This window comes from Miniopterus natalensis, chromosome 5 (assembly GCF_054644295.1).
Source record: "Miniopterus natalensis isolate mMinNat1 chromosome 5, mMinNat1.hap1, whole genome shotgun sequence".
NCBI lineage: Eukaryota > Metazoa > Chordata > Mammalia > Chiroptera > Miniopteridae > Miniopterus > Miniopterus natalensis.
This window is the reverse complement of record NC_142085.1, coordinates 7,691,565-7,719,019: the sequence shown is the minus strand read 5'-3', so window position 1 is coordinate 7,719,019 and position 27,455 is coordinate 7,691,565. Positions and strand designations below refer to the sequence as shown.

The following is a 27,455-nucleotide window of genomic DNA, read 5'->3' as shown; positions in this document are numbered from 1 at the left end:
TAGTTTCCCAACCTATAAAATGGGAATAACTTGGCCACATCTCTCCACCTCTATTATCTGCACCCCTGTCACCTCCAGCCTGACAACTACAAAGCCTCCTTGCTAGCCCCCTGCTCCCACCTTTGACCCCAGAGCCGACTCATGGCTGCACAGCCTGAGCAGCCGGTGGCACAGGGTCCCACGCCCAGAAGGACCCTGCACCTGGTTTAATGCTCTGCTGTCACCATCTTGAAATTCTTCATAATTTTAGAACAAGGGTCCCACTGTTTCATTTTGCACTGAGCTCTGCAAATTACATAACCAGTTCTGTCCCCAGCAGTCAGTTACCCTCTCAGTAACAAGAGCAATCTTGTTAAAATTGAGGTCAGACCACATCCCTCCTGGGATTAGGATTGGCTTCTGTCCACCCAAAGTAGAAGCCAGAGTCTCTCAATCTCCCCCTCTCTCTTTCCTCTCCCTCTCCGTCTAGGTCTCTCTCTCTCTCTCTCTCTCTCTCTCTCACACACACACACACACACACACACACTTAGACCCCGTTTCCTAGCACTCTCCCCTCCCCCTCTGCCCGGCCTCCTCCCCCCTGCCCCCGGGCCTTTGCACTTGCCCTGCCCCTCCAGGACATCGTCTTCCCTGGTTTCCATGGGCTACAATCTTACCTCAAGTCTCTGCTCAAAAGACAAGTCCTCTGTGAGGCCTTCCCTAACCTCCTTGTTTAAAATGGGAATTCCCAAAGCCCCCAGCCCCTCCCCGCTGTTTTTTCTCTACCCTCTCACGACCATCTACCCTCTACTTGATTTACTTATTTTAACTCTGTCACCCAGGTCACATGAGGGATTCTTGCTGGTTGTGTTCCCTGCTGAGCCCCAGCGCCCAGATCTGTGCAGGGCACAAGGGAGCTCAGTGAACTTACGTGGCCTGAACAGCTGATTGAGCAAGCACCCCATCTGCTCCCTGTGAGCCTCTGATGGGGTGAGCGCACAGTAGGTGCTCAGGAAGGAGGAGCCCCTCTTGGCTCTGCAGCTCCTCACTGGGGGACGGGGGGTGGGGGGGCTCCCAGTGAGTGTGGCAGGGAGCATTCACATCCTGTGTGACAGGCACAAAAGAGAGGCCCAGGGCCGCAGGCAGGACGTCCAGGGAAGTGCCTGAGCTCACCTGCAGTTTGGGTCTGGATCCAGCCCCACCACTGCTGCTCGGCCCCTCCTGCCAGCTGGGCTGCCCTTCCTGGCATTGCCCTGGGGCCACCATGGCTGCTCAGCCTGGGAGAGTGAACTGACTCCTCAGGTTCCAGGCCTAATTTAACTGCCTCCTCAGAGGGCTGGAAAGGGCACCAGAGGAGCCAAGGCCAGGAGGCCCGAGCTCTGGAAACTGAGGTGGCCAGGCCTGGAGGGCCTCCCCTTGCCTCTGAACTTAGGCCCCAGGCTCCTGCCTGGTCTTGCCTGGAGGGGCAGGTGGTGGTGGCCAACGAGGCTGAAATAGAACAAGAGGACTCAGCGCGAGCTAGCAGGCCCTGCAGGGGCCTCATGGCCAGGTCCTAACTGTGTCTCACTGCTGCAGCTCCCACGGAGCCCCCAGAACCTTGGCCTCCCCAGGGCTTCTCAGTCCAGTGTGAGGAGTCAGGAGCCATGCCTCAGTTTCTCTGTCTGTGAGTCTGGGGATAATAATAGCACTTCCTCCCAGGGTGCCTGGAGGACTCGCTGAGCTGACACAGTCCACAGCTGGGACAGTGCCTGGCTTTGCATGTCTTTCCTGCTCCAGAAGTTAGGCCCGGGCACCCCTGCCCTTCAGGCTCCTCCTAGTGCCCTCACTGTGTGCTGCAGGCCCTGGCCTCCCTAGGGCAGAGAAGGGGGCTTAGGGAGTGAGCTCTAGGGAACAAACTCCCTGACCACCAACCTCCCCAGGCCCTGCCGGCATGGGAAGGCTCTCTGGGGACAGGGTGGGGCGGGCCAAGGATGGATGGCCACTCCAGTCCCGCTGACCCAGCTCAGCAGAAACCAGCCGGCGGTAATGGGCTGGCAGCCCCCAGCTGCAACCAACTTCATTTTCTGCCACAATTAAATGATCGCCTGCATTTGCTCACACTCACTTATTCAATTACCTTCTTGGCCCTGAAGGACTCGCCGAGAAACAGGCATAAATAAGAGGCATCAGCAGCCCGCAGGCTGTCAGCCCTGCCCATCACTCTCTCAGGCACAGTCTAGACCTTCCTGCACGCGCAGGACGGCCGCCTGTGTATCCCAGTTCCCCGAGTAAACCCTCCCTGGCTCCCACACCCACCTCTAACAGTCAGGTCTGGGTCCCCAGCTGGCTCTACCTCTTGGGCCAGGGGTCTCTGGGGAGCTGCCCCTCTGCAGGTTTCAGGTTCGGCATCTGTGAAAGGACAGGAAAGGTCTGTGTGAGCCGGCAAGAGCTGGGGTCCTAGCTCTAGGCCACAACGTGAGCTTTCCTGCGAGGGAGGAGAGATGAGGGTCCCCTCTCCACCTGCCCCATCCACCCCCCTGCGGCCACCTGAGCGGTTCCAGAAATGCCGTGTTCTCCTACATCTCCCTGCCATCCGGATGCTGTTCCCTCCGTTCGCTTCTCTGCCTGGGGACTCCTATGCACCTTCAAGGCCCACCCTGGAAGCCCAGCCTCCACCAGGCAGATTAACTTCCGTCCCATGCCCCCACCACACCTTCTATGTGCCTCTGTGGTACCTGAGGGTCCTGCATTGAGGTGGGGGGAGACAGTCCCCGGCTCAAATATTGTGGGCCACTCACTGTCCCTATAACACGTGAGGGCCTGAGTCTGAATTCAGGGTTGGAAATCGTAGCCACTGTGGCCCCTCGCTGACTGAGGCCATCACCGAAGGCCTTGCTATCCATTTGTAATATAACAACAAAGGCCAGTATTTTGAAGGCCTGTGTCAGACACTGTGCATGTTTCTTACTTACATGTTTCTTACTTGCCTTATGTCATTGAAATGCATTAGGTCACAGTAGCCCTAAGAAAATGATCCCTGCTTTATAGATGAGGAAACTGAGGCTCAGTGAGGTTAACATGCTTGTCCAAAGTCACATCACCAGGAAGTGGCAGGGCTGGGACTCGAACCCAGGTGTGTCTGCATCCACAGTCTGGTCGATGCTCTGCAGCAGCCCTCCCTTCTGTGCAGCAAAGACTGGCAGTCGCAGGACTTGGGTTCAAGTGTGGCTCTTCCACAGGCAGCCACGCAACTCTGAGTAGGTCCTTTCCTCTCTTTGCAGCCTCACTGGGTCTCTCCTCTCCTGTCAAATGAAAAGATTGTAGCAGGTGGCCTCTGAGGGACGTCCTGCTCAGACGTGCCAGGATTTCATTTTACTGTAGAGTACAGCTCCAACCCCTAGAACTGACAAAGCTAAAGACTAAAGACAGGAGTGGTGGGTTCAGGGTCAGGGCCCTCTCCCAGTGCCCAACCCGCCTGCCAAGTGGCAGTCTTTTGTCTCAAGGAGTGTGGGGTGGCCACGTTCTCTGGGCACTTGCAGGCAGGCAGGCCCCACCTCTGATGGCCTTTAACATCAGCCACAGGGGAAGCTACATACACGTTACACACCGATTATTGCACACAGAGACCCTCTCTGCACTACTGATGTGGAACTGGGGTCTCGGTGCCACACGCGGCTCTTCCTCCGATTAACAGCCACAAGAGCCCGCCCTCCTGGGAGCTGCCTTGGGGTGGCGTCCTATGTGAACATCAGCCAGATGTGAGCTGGGGGGGTGGTCAGAACCTAGCATTGCTGGGAAAACCAGCCCCTGCCCAGTCCCCTGCCTGTGTCCATGTGTGGGGACCTGCCAACACCTCCCTCCTGCCCTCTGCCCCCCGGCCCTGGCACTCCCTCAGTGCCGCCCCCATCCCTGGCCCTGAGCCAGCATCCCTTATTCCCACCTGGCCAGCGTGCCAGGTGCTTCTGACAGTGCTCCCAGGTCTGGTTGATGACATCCCGCAGCTTCCCAGTCAAGGAAGCCCCCTGACTTTCAGAGGACTTAACACCTGCCCCTGGCACAGTTTCCTCAGATTCTGGGGCAGATGGGAGCTGAGGAGTAGGAAATGGTTTCCGTGGACTGGAACCCCTTCTTCCCCAGGGGGAGCCCAGTCAGACCCTGGACAGGATCCAGGCTAGAAGTTCCCAGGTGGGGTCAGGAACTGGGGCCTGGGCCAGGCTGGCACAGCCACAAAGCTGGGGAGCTGCCAGCCTCCTCTGACTGTGAGGGGCTGGACAGTGACCTCCCTCAGCTTACACTCCATCCTGGCTTTCTAGGGAAGGGGTGGCAGCTGATGGAGGAGGCGGCCGACCTCCGGACGGCCTAGGGCACTGCCATCCGGGGAGGCTCTGGGCCACTCAGGGAGAGCTGGGGAGGCAGGTGAGTGAGGTCAATTCATCACGCATTTCTGGAAACTTGCTGTGGGAGTCACTTTGGGGCACCCAGGGCTTGTGTGAGGTCCCTCAGTGCCCAAGCTCTAGGCCAGAGGTGGGGAACGTCTGGCCTGCGGGCCTTCTACTGCCAGTAAAATCATCTCATCTGGCCCTGCCAAGGCAACTGCGGCAGGATTTGAAACTCAATAAATCTAGGAGCTTTTTTCATAGCTAATTTTTAAATTGATAATTTTGTATGGCCCACGAATGATGTTTTAAGTATCATTCGCCCTTGGCAGAAAAAAGGTTCCGCACCCCTGCTCTAGGCAGAGCCCCATACCCTGCCCTCCCCAGAACCCCAGATCCTGAAGAGCCACTAATTAGGACACACCTGTTCAGCCCAATGTGCTCCCCTGGGTCGAAGCACTCACACCCACACTTGAGTGCACACTCACGCTTGTGCACACATGCACACTCACGCTCGTGCACACATGCACACTCACCCTGCGCTCACACATGGCTGGACACAGCAGAATGAGAACAGGAAGCATCAGCAAAAACAGAAACAGTAACAAGAGAACATGAGAGAGAAAAGAAAACCCAGAGACAGAAAAAGCCAAGACAGCAGGGGAAATAAGGAGCAGGCAGGAAAAGGAGGGCGACGGGGAAACGTGGGTATCACAGGACTGGGTGCGCTTCTCCTCGGCCTGCCCACCCAGGGGCGGGGTGGTGGGGAGGCCACCTTCAGGCTGGCCTTGGAGGCCCTTTCAGAGCCTGGGGTGCTGGGAGAGGGGCCCAGATGAGGGAGGAGGGCTTTTGCTGGGAGCTGGGCAGGTTGGCAGCATCGTGGCAGCCACGCTGTTTGCACCAAGGGAAGGGAGTGACATGTCCTGGAACGTGGAAGGTTGCTGTTGTCTCTAGAGTGGAAAACTAGGTTATGACGGCAGCTGCAGGAGGGGGCGCTGCTAAGAAGGGTTTCAAAGGGCCATGGCAGCTAGGCCAAGCATTTCCTGGTGGAGGGACTGGGGCCAGGTGCAGGGTGGGCCAGGAGTTGTCACGGGGCAGAGGTGAGCCCAAGATATGGCTGTGGAAAGAGGCTTAGCAGCAAGCCTCTTGCAGACGAAGCTGAGCTTCGGGAAATGACCATGGAGGGAACTTGGCTCCAGCCGGGAAACAGAAATAAAGTGGCCTGTTTGATTGCATAACAGGAAACACTAGATCACAGGCTGGCTTCGTGGCAGCGGGGCCTATGTGTTTTACTTACTGCATATGTCTTGGATCACATATTAGGGGCCCAAAACTGATGTCAAATAAGTGGATGAATAAGAAGTCAGTGTGGAATCTTGCTCTTTACAACAGCAGAACAAAAACAGAAACCAGGTCCTGGCATGTGGACTGACCTTCCGAGGCCCTGGTCCCCCAGGCTCAGCCAGAGCCCCCTCCCCTCTGTGCCCCTGAAGGCCTCCCTGCTCAGCACAGTGGTGGTTCTAGGGCTCCCAGGACACTCCCAGCCAGGTGGGTGAGGGGAGGTGGGTAAGGGCTGGGGGAAAGGAGGTCACTCCTTCTTTTCCAGGGCCAGGTAACCGGAGCTTAGCACAGGGCGAGGCAGTGCGAGGGACCAAGCAGGCAGGAGGCGCCCAGGGCAGCCTGGCATCTGCCTTCCCTGGAGAAATGTGATCCTCTGCCCTGGGCTGGGGAGTGAGGGGTGGGGGGTGCATGGGAGCTTCCACCCAATTTAAACCAGGCGTCAGGACACCCAGGAACCCCTCACATGCCTGCAGGCTCTTCCCTGTCAGGGTGTGGGGAGGACTCGAGGCAGGGAGACACAGGATGCCTGCCACAGGAAGGGCAGCTGGGCTAGCAGGCGGGCAGCCCCCAGACTTGCTATGGCCATCCCAGGACACCTTGTACTTTGCTGCTAAGATATCTGTTGAGCAGCTTTGCTATGCCAGGCCCGGAGAGGGCACAGGGCACGCTAAGTGTACAGTGTCTGAGAGGACCTCTAGGACAAGGGCCAAGGGACCTGGGTGCTCATCCTGCACTTGAAACCCGGGCTCCTCTGCTCCGTGGTGAGCAGTGAGGGGTCGGCTGCCTGTGGAATGAGTTCTCTGTGGACTTGTGGAAAGCCCAGAGGGGTAGGTGGAAATGTCAGCATGTTTGGTGATGGAGCAACGTGTCTGGTGACCCTGCAAGAACCAGCAGATGGAGAAAGCAAGGGCACGGGTGTGACTCAGAGTCAGGGGCTGCATCAGACCAGGGGTCAAAAGGAGGTTGAGCCCCAAGGTTGCTGCTGAGCCTCTGAGGGCCGAGTGCCCACACAGAAGCAGGAGGGGACAACTGGGCCCCAAGCAAGTGGGGCACTCGGTGCCCATGGGACCTGCAGCCACAAGTCCAGGGTAGCTTGAGTTTCCTGAAGGGCAGACTTCAGACCTTCTAGTACTTGGTCCAGGCTCACGCCGACCTGAAGCTGTCCCTTGACAAATCCCCATCCTTTGCCTCTGCTCCCTCTGTCCCTGTCCACATGGCACCAGACCTAATCAAGGCTGACTCCTCAACATGCCCCTTCCACCCACTGCCCTCTTCCCCCTCAGACTACAGCCAGCTGGAGGTCAGCATCTGGGTCTCAGGGCCTGCCTGCCCACTTTGACCCGCGCCTCCAGGGTCTGCTCTCCTCAAAGCAGAGAGAGCTCTGGACAGGAGCCTGGGGCTCTGGACAGGAGCCTGAGCCTGGCCCTTCCTGCCCAGAAGCCCTTAGTTCCTCCCAGGCAGCTGACGAGGGTTCCAGGAGGCCCCCCTCCCTGTCTGCTGGCATGCTCTGAGTGCCTCTGCCCCATCACTTACCTAGACCACTCTTCTCCCCTCCCGCACACCCTGCTGCTCCCCGCTAAGTAGGTGAGGGGCCTCCCCCAGCCCAGGGTGGAATGGGGCTTTGACTTCCTGAACACCCTCCCCCAACCCCACCCAGCACTGCAGTCCCCCAAGTAGGCACTGGCCTGGCAGGTTCCCGACCAGCTGTCTTCACGCTGATTGACTGCCGACTGGCTGACTGTCCTGCTGCACAACTGGCCACTTCTTGGGGGAACTGACAGTGAAGCGGTGGGGAATGGGTGGGGGCATGGAGACTGGGGGAAGGGGGAATATGACCCCCGACCCTAGCCTTACCCCATGAACTAGGGATCAAAAAATAAGCAGGGGCCTTGGGCATCTGGCCCTTGGCTGCCTGGACCTGACATCTATCCAGGAGCAGAACTCTTCCCTCTCGGCCCACCCCTCCTCTTCCTCCTCTCCCTTCCCCTCCCAGCCCGGGGCAGCAAATATGAGCTGATAGGTGGGCATGCCAACGCCTACCAGCCCAGGGTCAGGTGACCTCCCTCCCCAGGCCACTATAGCCTGGCCCTCTGGGCAGACCTCTCCGCCAGTGCTATAGGGGACGGTGACTCCTCCACACTGGGAGCCTGGGGAGGCCTTAGCCCCGCGCCTGCTGTCAGTCAGTCACGGAGAGATTATTCACTGGACCCTCCCCACCACACTCTCCCCAGAAGGAGGCCCTGGTGAGTGCTGCCCCGGGGGACAGGCATGGGGACGGGTCTGAGGGAGTGGACTTCGCCTCCATCCAGGGCTGATTAAGGATCTGCTCCATGGAGCGGGCCAGTGTGTCTGTGTGTCTGTCTGTGTACGTACGGGGGCAAGTTCCAGCAGTTCAGCAACATAGAAATTCTGTCATTTGCTTCTCTCCCATCTCTCTCCCCTCCCCTAGAGTCATTCCAACCCTCTCCTTCCTGTGGCCTTTGCAGGAAGGCCAGGTGCAGGGGGTGCTGAGCTGAGCTGGGATGACAGGCGACAGGCAAAGCTGTAGGGGCAGGGGCAGGGGCTGGAGCCAATGATTCACACTCCACCCTGGGTTTAACCCTTAACAGGGGCAGCTGTCCCAGGAGAAGTGGGCACCACTCCCTGGGCCCAGGAATGTCCTGTCCCAGCATGTCCTGTCCCAGCAGCCTCACCCTTCTACTGGGTGAGACCACAGGGCTGGGATGACGTCAGTGCCTGTGGGCGGTGGCCTAGGGACTGGGTTCAGGGCGCCTCCATGGAGCAGGGCCATGGGCATCAGAGATGTGTCACCGCCTGAACCTGAGTCTGCCATGGTCCTCAGGATCTCTGGGGACCTAAAAACACCCACACCAAGTCCCTTCCCCAGAGATTGGACCCCAGGGGCAAGAGCCAGGCTTCTACAGCTTTTAAAAGCTACCAGCTTATTTTTAACGGTTTTACTACGACAAACTTTAAGCCTACAGGAAAAAGTAGTGGGAATGCTGTAACGAGCACTTGCATATCCCGCATCTGGATTTAAATAGTAGTTTGAGTATTACTGTATTTGCTCCATCAGCTACGCTAAGGCTAAAGTGTTTTGAAGTAATTTATAGACAGCCCAGCATCCCCCACCCCAGGTAGGTTCTTACATAACCCTAATGCCATTATTCCGCTAGCAAATTAACAACTCCGGAGAAGGGCTACGTCCAGTCCACATTCCAATTTCCCTGATCGCCCTCTAAGCGTTTCTAACGCTTTGTTTAGACCAGGATCCAATCAAGGCACATCTGGTGAGTTTGCCTTCTAAGCCTCTTGATCTGGAAAGATGCCTGCCAACACCCCCACCCGATTTCCCCACCACACTGACTTGCTGAATTGAGGGGCCAATTGTCCCACAGGAGGGTAAGAACATGGCTAAGTCAGACAGCTCTCAGCATAGATAGGGAAACTGAGGCCCAGAGAGGAAATAACAGTGAGTTTGGGGCAGAACCAGGCCTCCTGGTTCCCCCCGCCCCCACCGTGCTCCCCCGGAGCCCACTCCTCAGGGATCTGGGAAACTCCTGCAATGGGCCTTCGGCCCCTGGGGCCCTCCCTGTCTTCCTCCCAGAGCCTTGTGGGGGTGGCAGTCCAGGCCGAGCCCACTTGGCAGCCAGCAGCTACCCCCTGCTTTCCCCTGCTCTGAGCAGGTCACATGAATAAGTCCTTCCCAGGCAGAATCGGGATGGTTGCTGCCTTGTTGACCAGCAGCCACAGGGACGGCAGTCAGCTTCACAGCATTGAGCGCCGACCACAGGGCTGTCCCGGGCAGTGGCTGGAGGGGGCGGGCAGGAGGGGGAGGGAGGGGCCCGCACACAGTGGCAGCCCCTTACTTTATGAGAGTTACTCTTCCTCTTCCAGTCAGGGGCCCGCCTGCCCCAGGAGGGACCTGCTGGGTGGAGGTGCTGCCCACCATGGTCCACTCTGCTCAGATGTGTCTCCAGCACCCTCACCCGACCTCCTCCTTCCCCTGTCCCTGGTTTTGGGGTCCCTCCCCCATGAATCGAGCGAGGCACCCCACTTCTCAGGATGTGCCTCACCCAAGGCAGGAAGTTCTCGCTGTCATTTTTAGAAAAATCAGAGGGTGCCCTGGCCAGGTGGCTCAGCTGGTTGGAGCATCATCCCATGCACCAAAAGGGGGCGACTTTGATTTCGGGTCAGGGCACATACCCAGGTTGCAGGTTCAAGCCCTGGTTGGGGCATTTACAGGAGGCTGATAGATGTTTCTCTCTCACATCGATGTTTCTCTCCTCTCTCCCTTCCTCTCTCTAAAATCAAAAAAACATATTCTCTGGTGAGGATTGAAAACGAACAAAAATAAAGAACACTTTAAAAAAAAGAAAAAGCAAGGGGATTGCAAGAAGAGAACATGGGGTGATCAATCTTGATGATAATCTCTGAGCTAAAAACAGTTGTCTGGGCTGAGGACAGGCCTGGCAAGCCCTGGAGGTTCAGGAATGTATCCCCTGGCGGCCAGGCCAGGAGGTGCTTGCTGGCTGCAGGTTTGGCCAACTCCCTCTCTGGGCGGCTGTGCCCGGCTGTTGCTGCCCTCTGCTGGCAAAGGGCTTGCTTGCGCACTCCCCTTCCCCCAAATAGGCTAGCTCTTCAGTTGGCCAGTTCAGCTCTGTGGCCTGGAGGACCACGACCACACAGTCACACACAAGCACTCACACACACCACACTTGCTCCGTCCCATGGTTGTGTTTTGACTTTAAAAAGCTGTTTCTTCTTGCAGCCATAAAGTTGCCATACTAACCATGGGCCAGACCTTCTACCTCTGGTTCATAAGTCTCTTCTGCGAGGCAGGTGGCTGGTCAGGTTCCTCAGATCCTTAGAGAAGTGGGAGGTGTGGGGCAGGGTGTCCGAGGTTGGGAAATGTGCAGGTCTAGGTTCAGCAATATCCAAGATCCTGGGTGCAGCTTCAAGGGGGTGTGCCTCGGAGGGGCTGGTGGACGGGTTCCTGGCCTTGCCCAGCGTGCCCGAGGACCCAGGGGGCTGTCTAAGGCCCTGGGGTGGGGGGAGAAGCCTCCCAGCCTCTGCCTCCCCCAGAGCGGCCCTTCTGCGGCTTGGCTTCTCGAGTCATCCTTGCCCCATGCGTCTCCCGCCCTGACAGCAGGCTCAGAACATTGCTGAGGACATTTGTCAGCCGCTGAAGGGCTTCTAAACTAATAATTGCTGTATTAAAATCACATTTGGTCCTCAAGCTGGAGGAACATTGGGAGATTTTAAATGTTAAGAGAAAAGGAGAGAAAAAAATCTTCTCTCAAAGGATAAAATCAGCCTCGAAATAAGTTGCTGCAACTGAGGACTATGATGTATTGCTCTGCGACTCCAGAGCCCGAGCCTCCCCGGGAAACGGACACTCCACGCCTCGTCTCGGCCATGCTGGGGCTGGTGTGTGAAGTCCCCCGGCCTTCAGTATTGATTCCACCAGCCAGGGGCCGTGCAGGCGGAGGACACATGGGTCTAGAGCCCTTGAGTCATTTTTAGAATGGATTTTACATGTGATTTTTTTCTCCAGAAAATAACCTTGTGCTTTCCTGCCTGGATGGCCTCAGATGGCCACAACCCACCACCTCAGGAGAAACATCAAAATTCTGCCCATTACCACCCAAGTGGCTTTAAATGGTTTTCAGGTCCTCTCGTCTCTAGATTAAAAAGTGCTCTCTTGGGCATCGCAAAGACATTGATGGTACTTGTATCACCTCCTGGCTCCGAGGGGCTTGCAAGTGGATGGCAGAGCTTCAGAGGAGAAGGCAGGCCAGCAGCCACCCTGCTTTTGAACCTGCAGCCTGCAGTCTTCTGTCCTACAAGCTGTTTCTTAACTGTCTCCCCCCCAGACTGCCTCCTCCTCTGGACTTATTGGGAGGTGGTCCCCAAGGCTTCTACACTGGCAGTCTCAGGCAACTCCCTCCTCCCTGCAGGTGCCTCTGATGGGCATGGCCGGGTGCCCTCTCTGTCCCCTCCATGATGCCCCAGCACAGTGTGGGGGGCATGAAACTGGACCAGCCTTCGCAGCACCCTGCCTCTCCCCAAGCAGTCCTCCCTCTTCCCTGTGGCTCCCTGCACACACATTCCCCAAAAGGCCTTCCTCACCCGGCCCAAGCCAACACCCCTCCCCCTCAGGCCCCACCACCACCACCTCCACCACCGCCATCTCAGCGACAGCAGTCTCTCTCCTAACCTTTCAAACTAGGACCCATTCTCAACATAACTTCCCCCTACGAGTCCCCCTGTGACACTCATTATACTTTTAGAATCTGATGATTGAGAAAATAGGTGATGATAAAACCTACTGAGAAAGCAACAATGCCTTTAAATGAATTTCTGTGTCAGTAATCACCAAAGCGTTTGCATACACTTGAGAACTGATCGTGCTCTGTGGGCGCTGGAGTCTGCAGAGAATGCTGGTGGTGGTGTGGCTCTGGATAAGGTCACCCGGGGCACTGATAGCCCACCTGCCCAGTGCCTGGCTGAGCCATCGATGCTGCCCCTGGCTGTGGCATCCTCTCAGCCCAGCCGGTCAAGTTCCTGGAAGGTTCCCATTTCTGACTTAGCCACCGAGGTACACCGTGTGGAGAGGGCCTCAGGCAGGACTCCGGCCTGAGAGCCTGACTTGGGTCTCAGGACCCAGAGGAAGACTGTACCATGAGGCAGACCAGGCAGGAGCCTGAGGAAGTCCCAGCCCCAGTGCTCAGGAGCTCCGGACCCTGGGGAAGCCCTGCCCTCTCTTAGGAAGCAGACAGGTGATTGTAAAGCCAGTGGTCCACAGGAGAGGCTCAGACGGATCGGCTATTATTAGGTAGATTTCTTTCTGCCATGAAATGTCTGAGTGTCTGACTCAAGTGAGGTGGCCTTCAACTTAAGGAGCCGGTGCTGGGCATCTCGTGGTGAGCTGGTGGCAGACCAGGCTGTGCTGCAGAGCAGCCAGCCCCATCTCAGAGCCTGACATGAACAGTGTATTTCTCTGTCCTGCTGCATGTGCAACATCGGCAGCCGCTCAAGAAGCTGCGCTTCCCCGTGGCTATGGCCAGGGAAGCAGTCATGGGAACTGCCTGCTGCGAGCGCTCCTGCCCGAAGTGACCTGCCACTGCCACCCACGCTGGCTCAGGTGGAGCGAGGCATGTGGCCACACTTACCTTCAAAGAGTGAGGGTGTGCAATCCACCATGTTCCCGCGGGGTCGCCAGGACATCCGTGAGCAGCCCTCCGGTGACAGCAGCCAGCCGCCTGGTTCTGGAGCTGACGCTTTGATAAGATGCAGTCCATGACTAAGTTAGCCCAGGTGTAAACCCTGACGAGTTTGATTTGTGGTTTCGCCTGCCACCGTCCCTAAAGCGGGGGTGGCGAGTTTGAGGCAGACACAAAACCTTCAGCGATGTCTAATGAGCTCGGGTTTGGCATGTGGGTGGGGGTTATGCACACACAGGCTCTCAGGAAGTGCAGCGCGCCGGCCGGTAGTGACAAACGCGACACACTTACCCCCTCAGCATGAGGGTGGCGTCGGTCCTTGTGTCATCCCTGCCATTGTCATCCGTGCCCACTCTGGCAGCAAACACAACCACAGGCCCTGCAGCCCAGGACCCTCCGTTCAGACAAGGGAGGGCCTTGCAGCCCAGTGCAGGCCGGCGGCCACTCAGGCCTGCGCTCTGCTGGCAGACAGCCCAGGGCCTCAGCGGCTGGGCCCCACCAAAGAAATTAGCCCTTGAATGTCCTGGAGTCAGGCCCCAACAGCAGGGACTCTGCTCTCCTCTTGAGCCTGGGGTCAGTGTTCCCCAAGACAGGCAGGCAACATGAGGCGAGAAATTAAGACCACCTCTGCACTCTGGATGCCCACAGTTGTGTGTATTGTTTGATTTTTTTTTTAATGTTTGAATATTTAGCCTGGCCGGTGTTGCTCAGTGGTTGAGCGTTGAACCATGAACCAGGAGGTCACGGGTCGATTCCCAGTCAGGGCACATGCCTGAGTTTTAGGCTCGATCCCCAGCAGGGAACGTGCAGGAGGCAGCCGATCGATGGTTCTCATCGTTGATGTTTCTATCTCTCTCTCGCTCTCCCTTCCTCTCTCTGAAATCAATAAAAACATTTTTTTAAAGTGTTTGAATATTTAAATGCAAAAGGTACAAAAGTGTATTTAGAGAAGCCTCCCTCTCAGCCCTGCTCCCCAGAGGCAACCACTATTAGTAGTTTCTTATAACAGATTATTCCAGAAGTAATCGATGACTGTTTACGGCCTTGTTTCACTCCCGGTAGGTGGCAGCCGGGGACAGGGGGCCTTCCAAGCGTTGCCCCCAGCACTGTCTCGCTCGCATCAGTTCCACCCTCCTCTGCTTTCCAGGAGCCCCACCGAATCCATAGCTGGGAAGAAAACTATGTTATGACAACGGCAAAGGCCCAGGAGAAAGTTCGGGACCTCTGACAGTCCTGCCTTCTGTCCTGGAGCTGCTACTCCTACCTCAGGACATGGTTGTGCAGGACAGTGCGGACGCCGAGGATGCCAGGGTGGGCGTGCTCCTGGAGCCCTTCCTGCACCAGGTTGGGGGACACCTGAGTGTGATGAAGTATGACGAGGACACCGTGTGCAAGCCCCTCGTCTCCCAGGAGCAGAGGTTCTACGAATCCCTGCCACTGGCGATGAAGCGGTTCACCCCCCAGTACAAAGGTGAGTGTCGGGATGGCAGATGCGGCTCCGGCCACCACCCTGGGCCAGGCCAGCCTGCTCGCACCCACTGCTTCCCCGAGCACTTGGCGTGTGTGACGGTTGCCATGGAGACGTGCCCCTCTCCTACAGCCTGGTTCACTGTCCTAGTTTCTCTGAACTCTTCACGTCTCCAGGTCTGGAGTATAATAGCACTTGGAGTCCTTCCAAATTAGCTCAAGCCACCGGCTTCGAGGAATTAAGAATGGAATAAAGTGGGGCATGCTGGCCTGTGCTTTGGGAACACGTGGCTGGGTCCTGTGACCATGGCTGGTAAACACAGGACAGGGGGGCGCCTCCTTCACCTCCCTCTGGAGACCCAGGTGGGTAGCAGGAGCCTGGGGCCTAGGACAGGACATGGAGGAGCTGGGACACCTCAGGTTTAGGAAACTATAATTCCTGCCCTCATCCAGGGGCAAAGCCAGGGGCATGGCTTCCTCCCAGGTGGACCTGGGAAATCCAGCACAGAGCGCTTGTTTGGATCTGAGCACAAGGTGGGTTCTGGTGGGGAAGGCTGACTACTTCGGGCTTCCAGGCGGGACCTCCGGGCAGAGCCTCTGGGCAGGGCCTCCAGGCAGGACCTCCTCTATTTGGTCCACACCCAGCCTTCTGTAAATGTGGTTCCCTGGGCTCAGGGCACAACTCTGACAGCCTCAAGCCCACAATGGCATGAGTGCCCAGATAAAAGACCTCTTTTAAAGGATTCAGATGTTGTGACAGCAAGCTTCTGCCCTCTTTGTCCGAGTGTCCCTCGTGAAGGCAACAACAACATCCAAAGAAGTCAGCAGTCAACACTCATTTGCATGGCAATGACTCAGAGACTGGGCCTATCTGCGTAGGCATTTCCCAGTGCAATCTGAGATCAACTAACTGTACCAGAGTCACTGGGGGTGGAGAGAGAGAGAGAGAGAGAGAGAGAGAGACATATATACAGTCTTATAATCTTTTTTTTTTTTTTTTAAATATATCTTTATTGATTTCAGAGAGAGGAAAGGAGAAGGAGAGAGATAGAAACATCAATGATGAGAGAGTCATTGATCGGCTGCCTCCTGCACACCCCCGACTGTGGATCAAGCCCACACCCCGGGAATGTGCCCTGACCAGGAATCAAACCCTGATCGCCTGGATCCTAGGTCGATGCTCAACCATTGAGCCACGCCCGGCCGGGAGACATATATATATATGCAGGTCCCTGGGCCTGGGAATCAGAATCCCTGGGGTTAGCACCCAGGGATCTATATTCAGCATGCTCCAAATTGAGACCCACTAGTAGGAGGCCAAGGCCCGAGCCCTAGGCATAGCTTCAGTCCCGGCTGCCAGGCCCTCCTGAGAGTCTGAGACAGGACAGGTGGGTATCAGACACTGAGGGATGGAGCATGGCTTGCGTGCAGCCTGGCAGGCCTCCCCTGGAGCCTTCTGGGGCTCCAAGGGTCACTACCCATCTTGTCAGAGCACCCACTGGAATGTATGTCTGTCCTTTCGAACTGAACTCAGCCCAGCAAAGGAGTGACAGGTCCTCGCGTGGGATGGCCTCTGCTAATGGCATTTCACGCTTCTTCGACACAGTTCTGGAGCTGAGACAGACTGCCAGGGCAGGCACGGGGAAGCGGGAGAGTAAGAGAGGTTGCTGCCCTGGCACCTCGTCAGCACAGGCCCATTCCTTCGGGGGTGGAACTGCGCCACCCTTGGGCACCCTCGGGCACTAGTCTACTGTCCAGCCCCCTCCTCTGCCCTGCTTCCCCCTTGCAGTTGGGCCCATCCCCAGATCCAGATGCCTCGGGGCTCTGCTAAGGTGACAGGTTCATTTGAGCCAAGGCTCATAGCTACACACATCACCGGCCACGGGGGATGCTTCAGTCTCTGCTTTGGGCTTCACTCAAGGGATGGTATTTCCAAACATCTACATCAGGGAACCGCAGATGGCCCCTAGGTGAGACCACACAGCCCTGCTGAGGGTGAGGGTGAGGCAGAGCCCCTGGGCTGGGGCAACACCCACATGAGGTTCCAATGACACAGAAACCCTGACCCACTCACTAGCCACAATCCAGGCCCCACGTAAGGAAACACATGTCTGCAGGCACTAGAATAGGCCCAGAAGGGGACCCCCACTCTCAGACGCCTGGGGCAGGGAGCTGGGGCCAGGTTTTAGTGGGAAAGGGATCTTCAAAGGGCTCTTGGGCTGTGCAGGTGTCTTGTTTCACATGGTAAGCAAAGTCCCATCAGCTAACCCTTACTGTTCCCTCAGAGCCCCAGCCAACCACCTGTAAGTAGTTTGCAGGTCCGAATTCAATCCTCTCAGCAACCCTCTGAGGGGGAACTATTAGAATCCCCATTTCATGGGTGAGGAAACTGAGGCACAGAGAGGTAATCTGACTTGCCTCAGGGCACACAGCCAGTGAGAGGCAGAGCCAGGATTCAAAGCCTTGAGGTCTGACTCCCAAGTGTGGCTTTGGCTCCACCAGCTACTTTTACTGAAGAGATGGACTCCCCAGATGCCAGTGCTCAGGGGGTCATCTAGCCCACTGAGGAAGGGGACATGACCTGCCCAGGGACACTGAGCTAGTGACCTAGGGTCAGGGGCACATGAGTGCCCACAAGGCTACCACAGGGGTCTCTCTTCTTCTAAAGAGCACCAGAGTGAGGGGCTGTTTCCGCAGTGGCCACTGCACACCGCGGTGCACCCTCGCGGTCACTGCCGCACTGCAATGGCCTCAGGGGCGCTGGGCAGGAACGTCATTCCCAAGCGCAGCCTCCAGGAGCCAGGAGCTCACCCTGGACTTTTTGCTGGGCTCCTCGGGTACGACAGATCGGGGGCTGCGTCCCTCTGCCTCCCAGCCTGCCTGCCAGCTTTGGGTGAGCGAGGACATGCTCCCAGGTCCAGCTGGTTAACGGGTGAGCCAGATTCATATCACAGACAGTGGCGAATAAGTGTTCTCGTGAGCTGAAAAATAAATACGTGACAGAATATTCAGAAGCTAAGGAAGCTGCTCGGCCAAACTGAAACTGCTGAGCTGCTCTGGCAGCCGGGGGTGGCAGTGAGCACTGGTCTGCCCAGTTGGCATGGCCGCGGCAGGTCCAGGTCGAGGTGCGTGGGGAGGGCTCCCGAGCAGGCAGCCGGGGCTCTCGCTGGGTCCCCCACTCTCCAGGCTGGGGCAGCATTCTGGGGCCCGTGGGCCTTTGAGGCCTAGTCCCCATGGACACACAGGGCAAGCTGGAGGCCAGGCCAGGGCAACACGGCTCTTGACGGAAAAAGCGATCCAAGTCCCTAGCAGTCAGGATTCCACCGACACGCTGCTCCTGTGGAGGAGGCAACTCGAGACTGTTTGCAAGGCCCTGTCTGCCCTGGGTCCCATGCTTCAGAGGGAAGGGTTGGGCTGAGCCGGAGAGGGAGGGAGAGGGAGGGAGAGAGAGGAAGGGGGAGGGGGGAGAGAGAGGGGAAAGCAGGGCATCAGAGGAGCATGGAAGATGGAGCGGGGAGGCAGGGACACCGAGCCTGGCTGCACAGCCCTGACAACGTGAGAAATAGAAATGACTTGGATTTCATTGGTTTGGGGTTATTTGCGCCTCTGCTCGCCTCCATTTACTTAGACACTCAGAACAGATAAGATCAGGCAAGAGCTGGAGCCTGGAGAAGTAGGTGAGGGTCACATGTCTTGTCCCTGGGGCCCAGGCTCCCCAAGACCGTGGTTTCTGGCAAGGTCATCACCACAGCCTCATGAGTGTGAAAGACCTGGGGGCTGCCGGATGGTAACTTGAACTTTACAAGATCCGGAAGGGTCTTGCCCTTGGCCACACACCTTCCTGGGCTCCCCAGGCAGCCAGGAGGCTCTGAGCATCCCAAGGACCATCACGGAGGCCAGCAAGCTCTCCCCCTTCTCACACAAGGAGGGTGGGCTCTGGGGTCTGGCGATAGTTTCCAGGTCAGTGCCCCTCCTTAGAACAAGCACGGTGACCCCCCACCCAAGGACACAGGGCTGGCAATATAAACCCCTGTCCATGGGCTTACTGGTGCTCCCAGCTGCACCAATGACCCTCTCACAGGACAGTGGGGTCACAGCTTCTCTGTTTACTCCATGGAACAGAATGACCAGAACAAACAAGACCACAGACACAGCAGGGTGTCCTCAGACACACATGAGTGAGCAGTTGACAACACACGTCTCCCCTTAAAGCCCTCAGCTCCATGAGACAGCTGTTCCCTCTTCCACATCCAGGTCTGGTGTGGCTTCTCAGAGCACCACACCTGTACAACCTTGGGCAAGTTATTCAGTCTTTCTGAGCCCCCGTGAGCACGGTCAGCTTGCTATAGCACAGCAATAACGGATGAAAAGAGACAATGCCAGCGCACAGTAGGTGTGAAAGTCATGGCGGTGATGTCACTGTCGCAGTCACTTCCCGGCCTGCAGTCAGCCCTGCTCTCGTGAGCAGGCTGGCTCTGGGGGGCTTGGTCTAAGGCTGCATGCCGTCTCCAGGTGAGCACAGCTGTCAGGTCCAGGCACGGTGTCACCATTAGTGTCATCACTGCCTTACAGGACACAGGCCTGGGGTGAGCTGAGGAAAAGCAGAGTTTTTTTAGGAGCTGGAGGAAACTGAATGTCACTGTCAGGCTGTAAAACAAGGGCACCGGGAACCTGAGATGACAGGACTGACCCGCAGAGAGCGCTGAGCTAGGCGCAGATGGCTCTGGAGAGCCTGCTGCGTTAGAAGCAGCCCCCAAAGAAGCGTGAGCACCTACGGACCAGGCCCAGAGGGGGAGGGCCGGCAGACGTGGGCAGGAACTCCGCCGCCCCCAGAGCTTGTTCAGCAGAAATTACCACTTATGCTGACAAGGTGACCAAGTGGCCCAGCAGGAAATAGATATCTTAGAGGACAGGTCACATGCAGCCCACCCTGTCAGTCAGGGTCCTGGCAGAGAATGAGAGGTCCATGCAAACGGGTTCAAAGGAAGAGCACTTTTTAAAGGAATCTTTAGCAAAGGGCTAAGGGAACTGGGGGTGGCGAGGCCCAGGGGCCAGCAGCACTGGAACACTGTCACTCCCAGGCCTGGCAAAGTGAGGGTGGCAGAACTGACCTGGCAGGAGAGAGGCCACAGCACTGAGACCTGGTTCTCACAAAACTACATGTGTGGCGGTCTCCTGCGCCATTACCAGGAGCACCGTTCCCTCTTCACCGGCACCCGCTGGCTGCCCAGCCCCAGGGACGGAGGCCTGGGCTCTGTCACCTGAGTGAGGGGCCCAAAGGGGGTGCAGAGCCGTGAACGTGTGACCAGGAGGAAGGGGTCCTGCCTTGACCACAAACACCAACGGTCAGGAGTCCTGGAAGCTGGGGGATCTCACAAGTCCAAAGAACCACATTCCACCAATAACCTTCATGTGCTGTGCATCTGACCTCAGGACAGTGGGCATCCCTGTCAAAGCCAGAGACGGAGGGCAGGGGAGGGCGTGAGCCCCGCAGGCTGCTGAGGAGGCTCAGAAGCTGGTCGGATACAAATGGAGGGGAGAGAAAGGGCTGCAGAGGAGGCAAAGACAAGGGGAGGAATGAGTGGGCCCCACCTCCTTCACTGCCACTCTGGGCGGGGCCCCTTTTTGCAGAGGACCAGCTCTGACTCCCCAAGGTTGGGCCCAGTGGGGTCAGCTGTGGTCTGACTGGGAAGGTGACTGTGCGCAGAACTGGAATGCGAGGACAAAGCGCACAGGCTGGCCTTGTGCAACGCAAGAAGGGGCAGACCAGCGCGCAGAGCGGAGGCTGTGCCAAGACCAGCCCCAGGCTGTCTTCCGGGGACCCCGCGGCCCTGGGCTCATTCTGGAGCAGGCTGGGTTCAGGCTAAACCAGGCCTGTCCCCATTGCTCTCTCTTGAGAAAGGAGTTGGGGAAAGGGACGGTTGACCATTGCCATTAAACTGTACTTCAGCAGAATGCCACCCTTCAGCGCATCCGCTCAGGTAAATTCCATCTGGTCCGCCCCCCCCATGTGCTCCGCAGGCACCATCACGGTTCACCTACAGAAAGACAGCCTCGGACACCTCGGCCTGGTTGCCAACCCCCTGGAGGAGAAGGGGGAGTCCTTCCAGGTCTCCACAGGGCCTGCAGCGGTGGCGATGTGGCAGGAGCTTCAGCAGACCGCCAGTGGCAGTGGTGGCGCAGGGCCCCTCTCCCAGTGGCAGCAGGCCCAGCTGGTACGCTCTCTCGAGGAAAGGTGAGGACCACTTGGCAGATGACAGAAGCAGGGAGCTCATCCCTAGCAGGGACCAGCACTGCTCCCACCTGTGCAAGGCCAAGGGCTCCCCGTGAAGGCCAGAGCGGAGAAAATGAGAGCTCCAGATAAAGGCTCTGCCCAGAATGACTAATGCGACAGGGAAAGGAATGCCTCTTCCTGCCTCTTCTAGAGGGAGGACTGTGAGGCATTCATCCCAGGCGCTGATGAACAGGCAGAGCCCCATACAGAGCAGGCCTTCGGCACATATTTAATTAAATACCTGTTTCACTGAGACCATAACGTGTCTCTGGGGGGAGATGTGCAGAGCAGAAACCCCAGAATAGTTGACATGAAGGAAAAGTGTGGCCAATGTATCTCAGAAACCATCTTTCCTTAGCAGCCGAGACTGGATGGGGAGAGGCCAACCCAACACTCAGGGGCCCCAAGGTCCCTGGGGAGGTCTCCAAAACCTCCAATAATGATAATGTCAGCTGACCTTTCTCAGATGAGAAGGAACCCTGGGGGTTTTAAGCATTTATGGGAAAACAAAGGAGCTAATACAGTGAAAGTGCCTCCCTTCCCTAAGGAGCGGGTCTAATTAAGCCTCTTGGCTCAGCGTCAGGAAGCTGGGGCCCATTATCTCCATTTCACAGATGGGGAAGCCGAGATGCTGAGGGTAGGAGAGAGGGGGTACCAAGGGTAACGGCCGAAAGCCCCAGCCCTCTGATTCCCTGCGGGGTTGCTGCCCCCACAGTGTGTTGCCTCAATGGTGAGATAATCCAGATCACAGACAAGGGACTTCACACCACCTTAGTCCTCTGAGGGATGACCTGCTCTAATGAGTTAACCTGAGTGTGGTGAGCCCCTGGGAGGGTGCCATGCGGCCAGACCTGGTGCTGGGGATTGATGGGCAGGAAGGGCACTCCGAGGCCCACTGTGCCCTGGAGAGTGGCCAGGGGCAGTCTGTGTCCAAGTCCAGCCCAGGAGAACACAGTCGGCCACAGGGAAGGCCCTTTCTCCAGACCTCTGCCCCCCACCCTAACTGTCCTGTGCTCCCCTTACCTGCAGCCCTGCCACGGCGCTCCTGAGGTCCGAGTTACACTTCAGCACCCAAGTCTCCTGGCTCGTGAAAGATGCTAATGGGAACCAGGCCAAGAGGGGGAGCTTTAACCCATGGGGTCTGCACTGCCACCAGGCCCACCTGACCCGCCTCTGCACCGAGTACCCGGAGAACAAGGGGCACCATATCCTTGCCAATGTCCCTGCTGCACAGTCCGGAAGCAGGAAGGTGCGCCTATAAAGGGGGAAGGGGAGGGCGATGGCCAAGTGAGGGAGGAGAGAGGGAGAGTGGGAGGCAGGAGCCCTCAAACCTAGGACCTAGAAAAAAATCAGTTCTTTCCAAAAGAAAAATCAGAGATTATGTGCGAGCCAGACCTGGAATTAAGAGGAACACAGTGCCCCTGGCAGGCCATGCTGTGTCTCTGCCACCTGCAACAGGGGCAGGGGGCCTCTGCGGACAGATAGGAATGATGACTGCCACACTGGGTGAGGGTGGTAGAGCCTCAGAGGGCTGGGTGGGTCCCCTGCACCTCAGCCTCCTTTCTATAACTCCAAGTTCTCCTCCACAGGGGTCTTCCCACAGAGCTGATGGGGAGAAGAGGGTGTGGCTCCCCCTGAGAGAAGTGCCCACCTTGTGGGCCTTAGGGGAGGCACTCCCCACCCCCACCCCAGGCCACCATGTTCTCAATGAGCAAATTTAGGCTTGAAATGCCCCTTTGTCGCCACCGGGCCCCTTCCTGCAAGCGGGCAGCTGGTTTCACAGTACTTACTAAGACACATCTGCGGCCCTAATACCTAAGAAGCTTCTGCAGGATAATTACTCCACTGAAATTAATACTCCTGCAACTTGTCTCCGAAGCTAACATCAACCCACTTCCCCCAGAAGGGACTGGCCCATTCGATGGCAGAGGTTTTAGCCTTATGATTCTCTGCCATAAAACGTAAAGTGGGCAAGCCTGCCAGGGATCTCAGACCTCAGGGCAAAAAGGAAGAAAGCACGCATGCTCATAAATGCCCCTAATAAGTGGACTTCCTAAGCAGCCTGCAGAGCGACCACCTGGATTTCTCACTAGTGGCCTGGCTAGTCCGGAGTGAAGGAGCAGCACCCGGCAGGCCCTGCGCCTGCTTCCCAGGTGTGCTGCCTGCCGGCGGGGGGGCAGCGGCCTCAGCCACCTCGGGAGCTTCCTTAACCTAGCATGACCAGGGTTCCTGCTGCTGGAAAACGTGGTGTCACAGTACAAGCACCCCTGTGTCCTGGACCTGAAGATGGGGACCCGGCAGCATGGGGACGACGCATCCGAGGAGAAGAAGGTCCGCCACATGACCAAGTGTGCGCAGAGCACCTCGGCCTGCCTGGGCGTGCGCATCTGCGGCATGCAGGTGGGTGGCAGAGGGCCCGCCACAGGGCTGGGCACCCGCACATCCACTGTGGGGCAGGATGCCTCCCACCCTGACACCACTGCCCTTGCCGAGCTCCTCGCTTTGGGGGAGCCTCAGAGGAAGGAGCCAGGTGCCCCACTTCCCCCAGGGAAATGCACATCCTGGCCTATGACAAGTTGGGTCTTTTCTTTTTTTAAAATATATCTTTATTGATTTCAGAGAGGGGAAGGGAGAGGGAAAGAGAGAGAGAGAGAAATAGCAATGATGAGAGAGTCATCACTGATCAGCTGCCTCCTGCACACCTCCAACCGGGGATGGAGCCCACAACCCAGGCATGTGCCCTGACCAGGAATCGAACCATGATCTCCTGGATCCTAGGCTGATGCTCAACTGCTCAGCCACGCCCAGCCGGGCAACATGCTGGGTCTTTTAGAGAGCACCTTTCAGGATAGTGTCAAAGCCCCACCATTTTTAACTTGGACTCAGGGTCTTTGGCAATTGATACTTTCCACAGTGGCCATGTGGCCCTGCTCCCCCCCCCCACCATGGAGAGAAAAGCTTTGAAGACAGTGTGTGAGCAGCGACTGGGGAAGAACCAAGAGCAGGAGCTTCTCTGTGCCCCGACCGTTCCTCACTCTCTGAGCGATAAAGCTGACCTCCTCCGATGCTGAAAGGCAGTCTGTCTCCCAGGTTTTACTAGACGGTCTCTCTTCTTATGCCACCTTTTCTGCTTCTTGCTACCTGTTCTGGTTAACAAAATGGTAAAGTTACAGCCTGCTAAGCCCAGGCCAAGGAATGGTTAATGTTTTATTGCCCAGATTCCACACTTTATTTTTGCTGCTCTGATGCAGCTTATGGCAGAGGCTGCAGAACAGGAGGAAATAAACTTTCTCTATTGGTTCACTCTTAGAGTCTATCTACTCAAAGCAAAACCAGACACCGATTTGACGTTAAACGTTATAGCTTTCCTTAATTGAAACTGCCACCCCTTGAAGCTGAAAGTTGAGTCTATAAATTTGTTGCACAGATGTCCCCTGAAAGGCTTGGAATGCAGTCCTCAAGAGAATGGAGGTAATGATTTGTGGTGTAAATGGAATCTCTCTGGACCTCGAACCTTCTGAAAGTGATGTGATTTATTTAGAAAGTGACGCCTGTTGTGTATTTACGATGGCTAATTTAGCAGCTGATCTCAAACCCTCCAAAGGCAATACCAAGTCTATCATGTCTTTCTGATTTTTTTTGACACTGGTTTTCCATAAACATATCATGTAATCTGAAGGCGGAAAAGGCCTGAGAAACTGTCTTGGCCAGATACTTGCAGCCCTCCCCAGGTGTGCCAGGCACAGGCACGCCAGTCACTCTCTGGCCATGCCAGCTGCTGGCCTCAGTCCAGCCCCTGCCGCTGCTGTGCCATCTGAATGAAGTGAGGGCCGCTGCCACTGTCCCCCATCAGCATCTTTCATCCATCTGCTCCCCTCTGGTGGCCAAGATATGACAGGGGAGGGGAGAGGAACTGTGCCATGGAGAAGAGCCACCAGCCCCACAGAGCTGCTGTGAACCTCCCTCTGCTACCCAGGCTCCTCTTAGCTGCATGGGCTGTCCCCAAAACTCCACTGACACCTGATCTAGCCAGTCTTTTCTCTTCAAAATATTCACCTCACTCTACCCTGAGCCAGTGTTGTTTCCTTAGAATCTGCAGAGAAAGGACTTTATAAACTTTGTTGGGAAAATTTAATCTAGTTGGCCTTCCAAGGCCATTGGCTGTGATTTCAGATTCCTGCTAAAGCTTTCTAGCTTGGGTTTGCTAATATTTGAGGAGGGCCGGAAGCCAGGGTTTAAATCATGGTTTGGAGGTTGACATTAGAAATTCACAAGAAAGGAGATCCAGCCCTTTTCCTCATGGGTGGAGGGTCACCTCTGTAGCAGTAAGGATCTTTAGAGACCTTGGATTCCTAGTTGAGGCTTGCACAGAGCATTTTATTTTATTTTATTTTTTAATGTTTTTATTGATATCAGAGAGAGGAAGGGAGAGAAAGAGAGATAGAAACATCAATGATGAGAGAATCATTGATCGGCTGCCTCCTGCACGCCCCCTGCTGGGGATTGAGCCCACAACCTGGGCATGTGCCCTGACTGGGAATCAAACCCTGACCTCCTGGTTCATAGGTCAACGCTCAACCACTGAGCCATGCCAGCCGGGCTGCACGGAGCATTTTAGATGTAAACTAAGGGTGCATGGAGGAAGCTCAGCGTTTTGCTCGTTCCAGCCATGCCTGCCCAGCATCCCCTGGAACTGTTTGTATGTCTGGTTAGCCTGTGATGCCACAGCTGTGGCAGGTGCAATTTTTCGTTTGTGATTCTTCGCATTTTCTCTTTCTTCTCCTTAACATAAGGTTTATCAAAGTGATAAGAAGCACTTTCTCTGCAAAGACAAGTACTATGGAAGAAAACTCTCCGTCGAGGGGTTCAGACAAGCCCTCTATCAGTTTCTGCACGACGGAACCCGCCTCCGGACAGAGTTGCTGGGCCCCATCCAGCGCCAGCTCCAGGCCCTTCTCTCGGTCATCAAGAGCCAGAGTTCATACCGCTTCTACTCCAGCTCTCTCCTTGTCATCTACGATGGGCAGGAGCCGCTGGAAAGAGCCCCGGGCAGCCTGCACCCTCAGGAGGCTCCGCAGACGGCACCCCGCAGCTGTCCCGGAGGTCTCCCCAAAGTTGACATCCGGATGATCGACTTCGCTCACACGACATACAAGGGCTCCTGGAATGAGCACAGCACCTACAACGGACCAGACCCAGGCTACATTTTCGGCCTGGAAAACCTTATCCACGTCCTGCAGGACATCCAGGAGGGACAGTGAGACTTGTCATGAGACATGTCGGCTACTCAGAGTTTTCTGGAGTATAGATCTCAGAAGGAACCTATTGGTAGCGAGGGTAATTTAGATACCCCTTAGATGTCTTTGTAATAGTCATATCTATGTTCAAAAGCCATCACTATCAATGGCAGGCTATGCCAAGAGCTGCTAGAGAAATCAGCTCTGCAGATAACTCATGGCTGGCGTCTCGTGCTAATCTGGCACCGCAGCCTGGCCATTGGGGTGAAATGGCGGCACCTTGGGGTAGACTGTGGGGTGCATGAGTTAGAGGCAGCATTACAGGGAGACCCTGCAGTGTTTGCATTAAAAATGCTTTCTTGTCACTCTGCAATCCTTGCAAGCTATGAGGCAAAAACTTATTTAAAGAACTCTTGAAGAGCAAGTCCACGAGTTCACGGGTTCTGCCTGCATGTGCAGCTGCTCAGGGCAGGGCAGACAAAAGTAGCAACGCCCTTACCTTCCTAAGAGGCACTGTAGGTGGCACAGGATGAAGTGGGACAGATGTGCCATCTCACCAGCTTTGTACCCAGGTTCTGCATAGACAAGGATAACCCCAGACATGTCGCTGGCAAACCAACACCCAGGTGCTCCATTTTTGCCTGTGGAGAGAAAGATGTCTTTTCAGACTTCAAGTATTTACTGGAAGCAATGGTTCTGCCAGAATCTGACCACGAAATGCAGCTTCCAGTGGAGGTGGAATGCATATGAGGAGGAGCCACTGATGTTAAACTACATTCTCAGCTTTCTATTTATTTATTGGGAGGAGGGGGGTCAGAAATGAGGAGCCTGGAGGACCGAGGAAACCAGGCACAATGTTTACAAGACCGGTGGACAAGTATAAATCCGGAACAAAGAGCAAACGGTCCTAATTAATTCCTTCTTCTGCAGTGTGGAAACCTATTACAATGCCCTGGAGTCAAGCACTGAGATTCGTTACCCAATTAGGGAAATATATTTGTTAATAAAATTGCTGAGGTCACCAGTGATTATTTGGTGTGCCTTATTACCCTTTCTGTTTATTTATTCTGATCATCACACTCCACGCAAGCTCCAATTTATGGGTGACTAGAGTATACCGCAAAGAACAGTTCACCGATTTCCCGCAACCCTTTGGGGAACCCAGTGGGAAATGGTGGCTAATGAAGTATTGGCGTGTACAGTGTCTACCAGGCAGGCACCAGGCCTAAGAAGCAAGTCCTTTCATGTGAACCTTATACAAGCACAATTAAATAATTTCTGGATTCTCACGGCTAATTAGCTCAACTTTCCAAAACCCACACTATGAGAAGGAAAGAGCAGCCTGGATAACAAAAAACTTTTAATTTTGTGATACATTGTGTGGATTTCAAAGCAAGTTAACTTCCCTAATTATGTTTGGCTGAGGTAATGACACAATTTGCATGCTCGGCCCATGGTGGGAGAGCTAAGGCAAAGCTGTTGGGTGGCAAAAGGAAGTCAGCCAACAACTAAATATTTGCTGATGACAAAATGGAGCCCTAAATATTGCTTTTTCTGAGCCACTTTCCTGCTTGAG

General features: G+C 56.0%; 1 protein-coding gene and 1 long non-coding RNA gene across 2 annotated transcripts in view; one reads left to right on the top strand and one right to left on the bottom strand.

The window, feature by feature from the left end:
- Positions 1-14,173: 14,173 nt before the first annotated feature.
- IP6K3 (inositol hexakisphosphate kinase 3) lies at positions 14,174-26,679 on the top strand. The gene is made up of 5 exons (XM_016218709.2): positions 14,174-14,372; positions 20,390-20,603; positions 21,672-21,847; positions 22,867-23,042; positions 25,436-26,679. Exons 1-5 carry the CDS (start codon positions 14,174-14,176, stop codon positions 25,901-25,903), a joined length of 1,233 nt encoding a protein of 410 aa, XP_016074195.1. The 3' UTR covers positions 25,904-26,679.
- LOC107541591 (uncharacterized) overlaps positions 25,309-27,455 on the bottom strand; it is a 9,366-nt gene continuing 7,219 nt past the window's right edge. Inside the window, exons 2-3 of the long non-coding RNA XR_001603621.2 lie at positions 26,379-26,520; positions 25,309-25,821 (exon numbers count right to left, since the gene is read on the bottom strand). This is a non-coding gene — a long non-coding RNA (uncharacterized LOC107541591). The remainder of the gene's footprint in view (positions 25,822-26,378; positions 26,521-27,455) is intronic.

What these genes read in the sequence shown, in the direction of transcription:
- IP6K3 (XM_016218709.2), top strand. Translation starts at nt 14,174, where the DNA reads ATGGTTGTGCAGGACAGTGCGGACGCCGAGGATGCCAGGGTGGGCGTG. An exon ending in GTTCACCCCCCAGTACAAAG is followed by an intron (nt 14,373 to 20,389) that starts GTGAGTGTCGGG and finishes TGTGCTCCGCAG; the next exon opens with GCACCATCACGGTTCACCTA. An exon ending in GTACGCTCTCTCGAGGAAAG is followed by an intron (nt 20,604 to 21,671) that starts GTGAGGACCACT and finishes CCTTACCTGCAG; the next exon opens with CCCTGCCACGGCGCTCCTGA.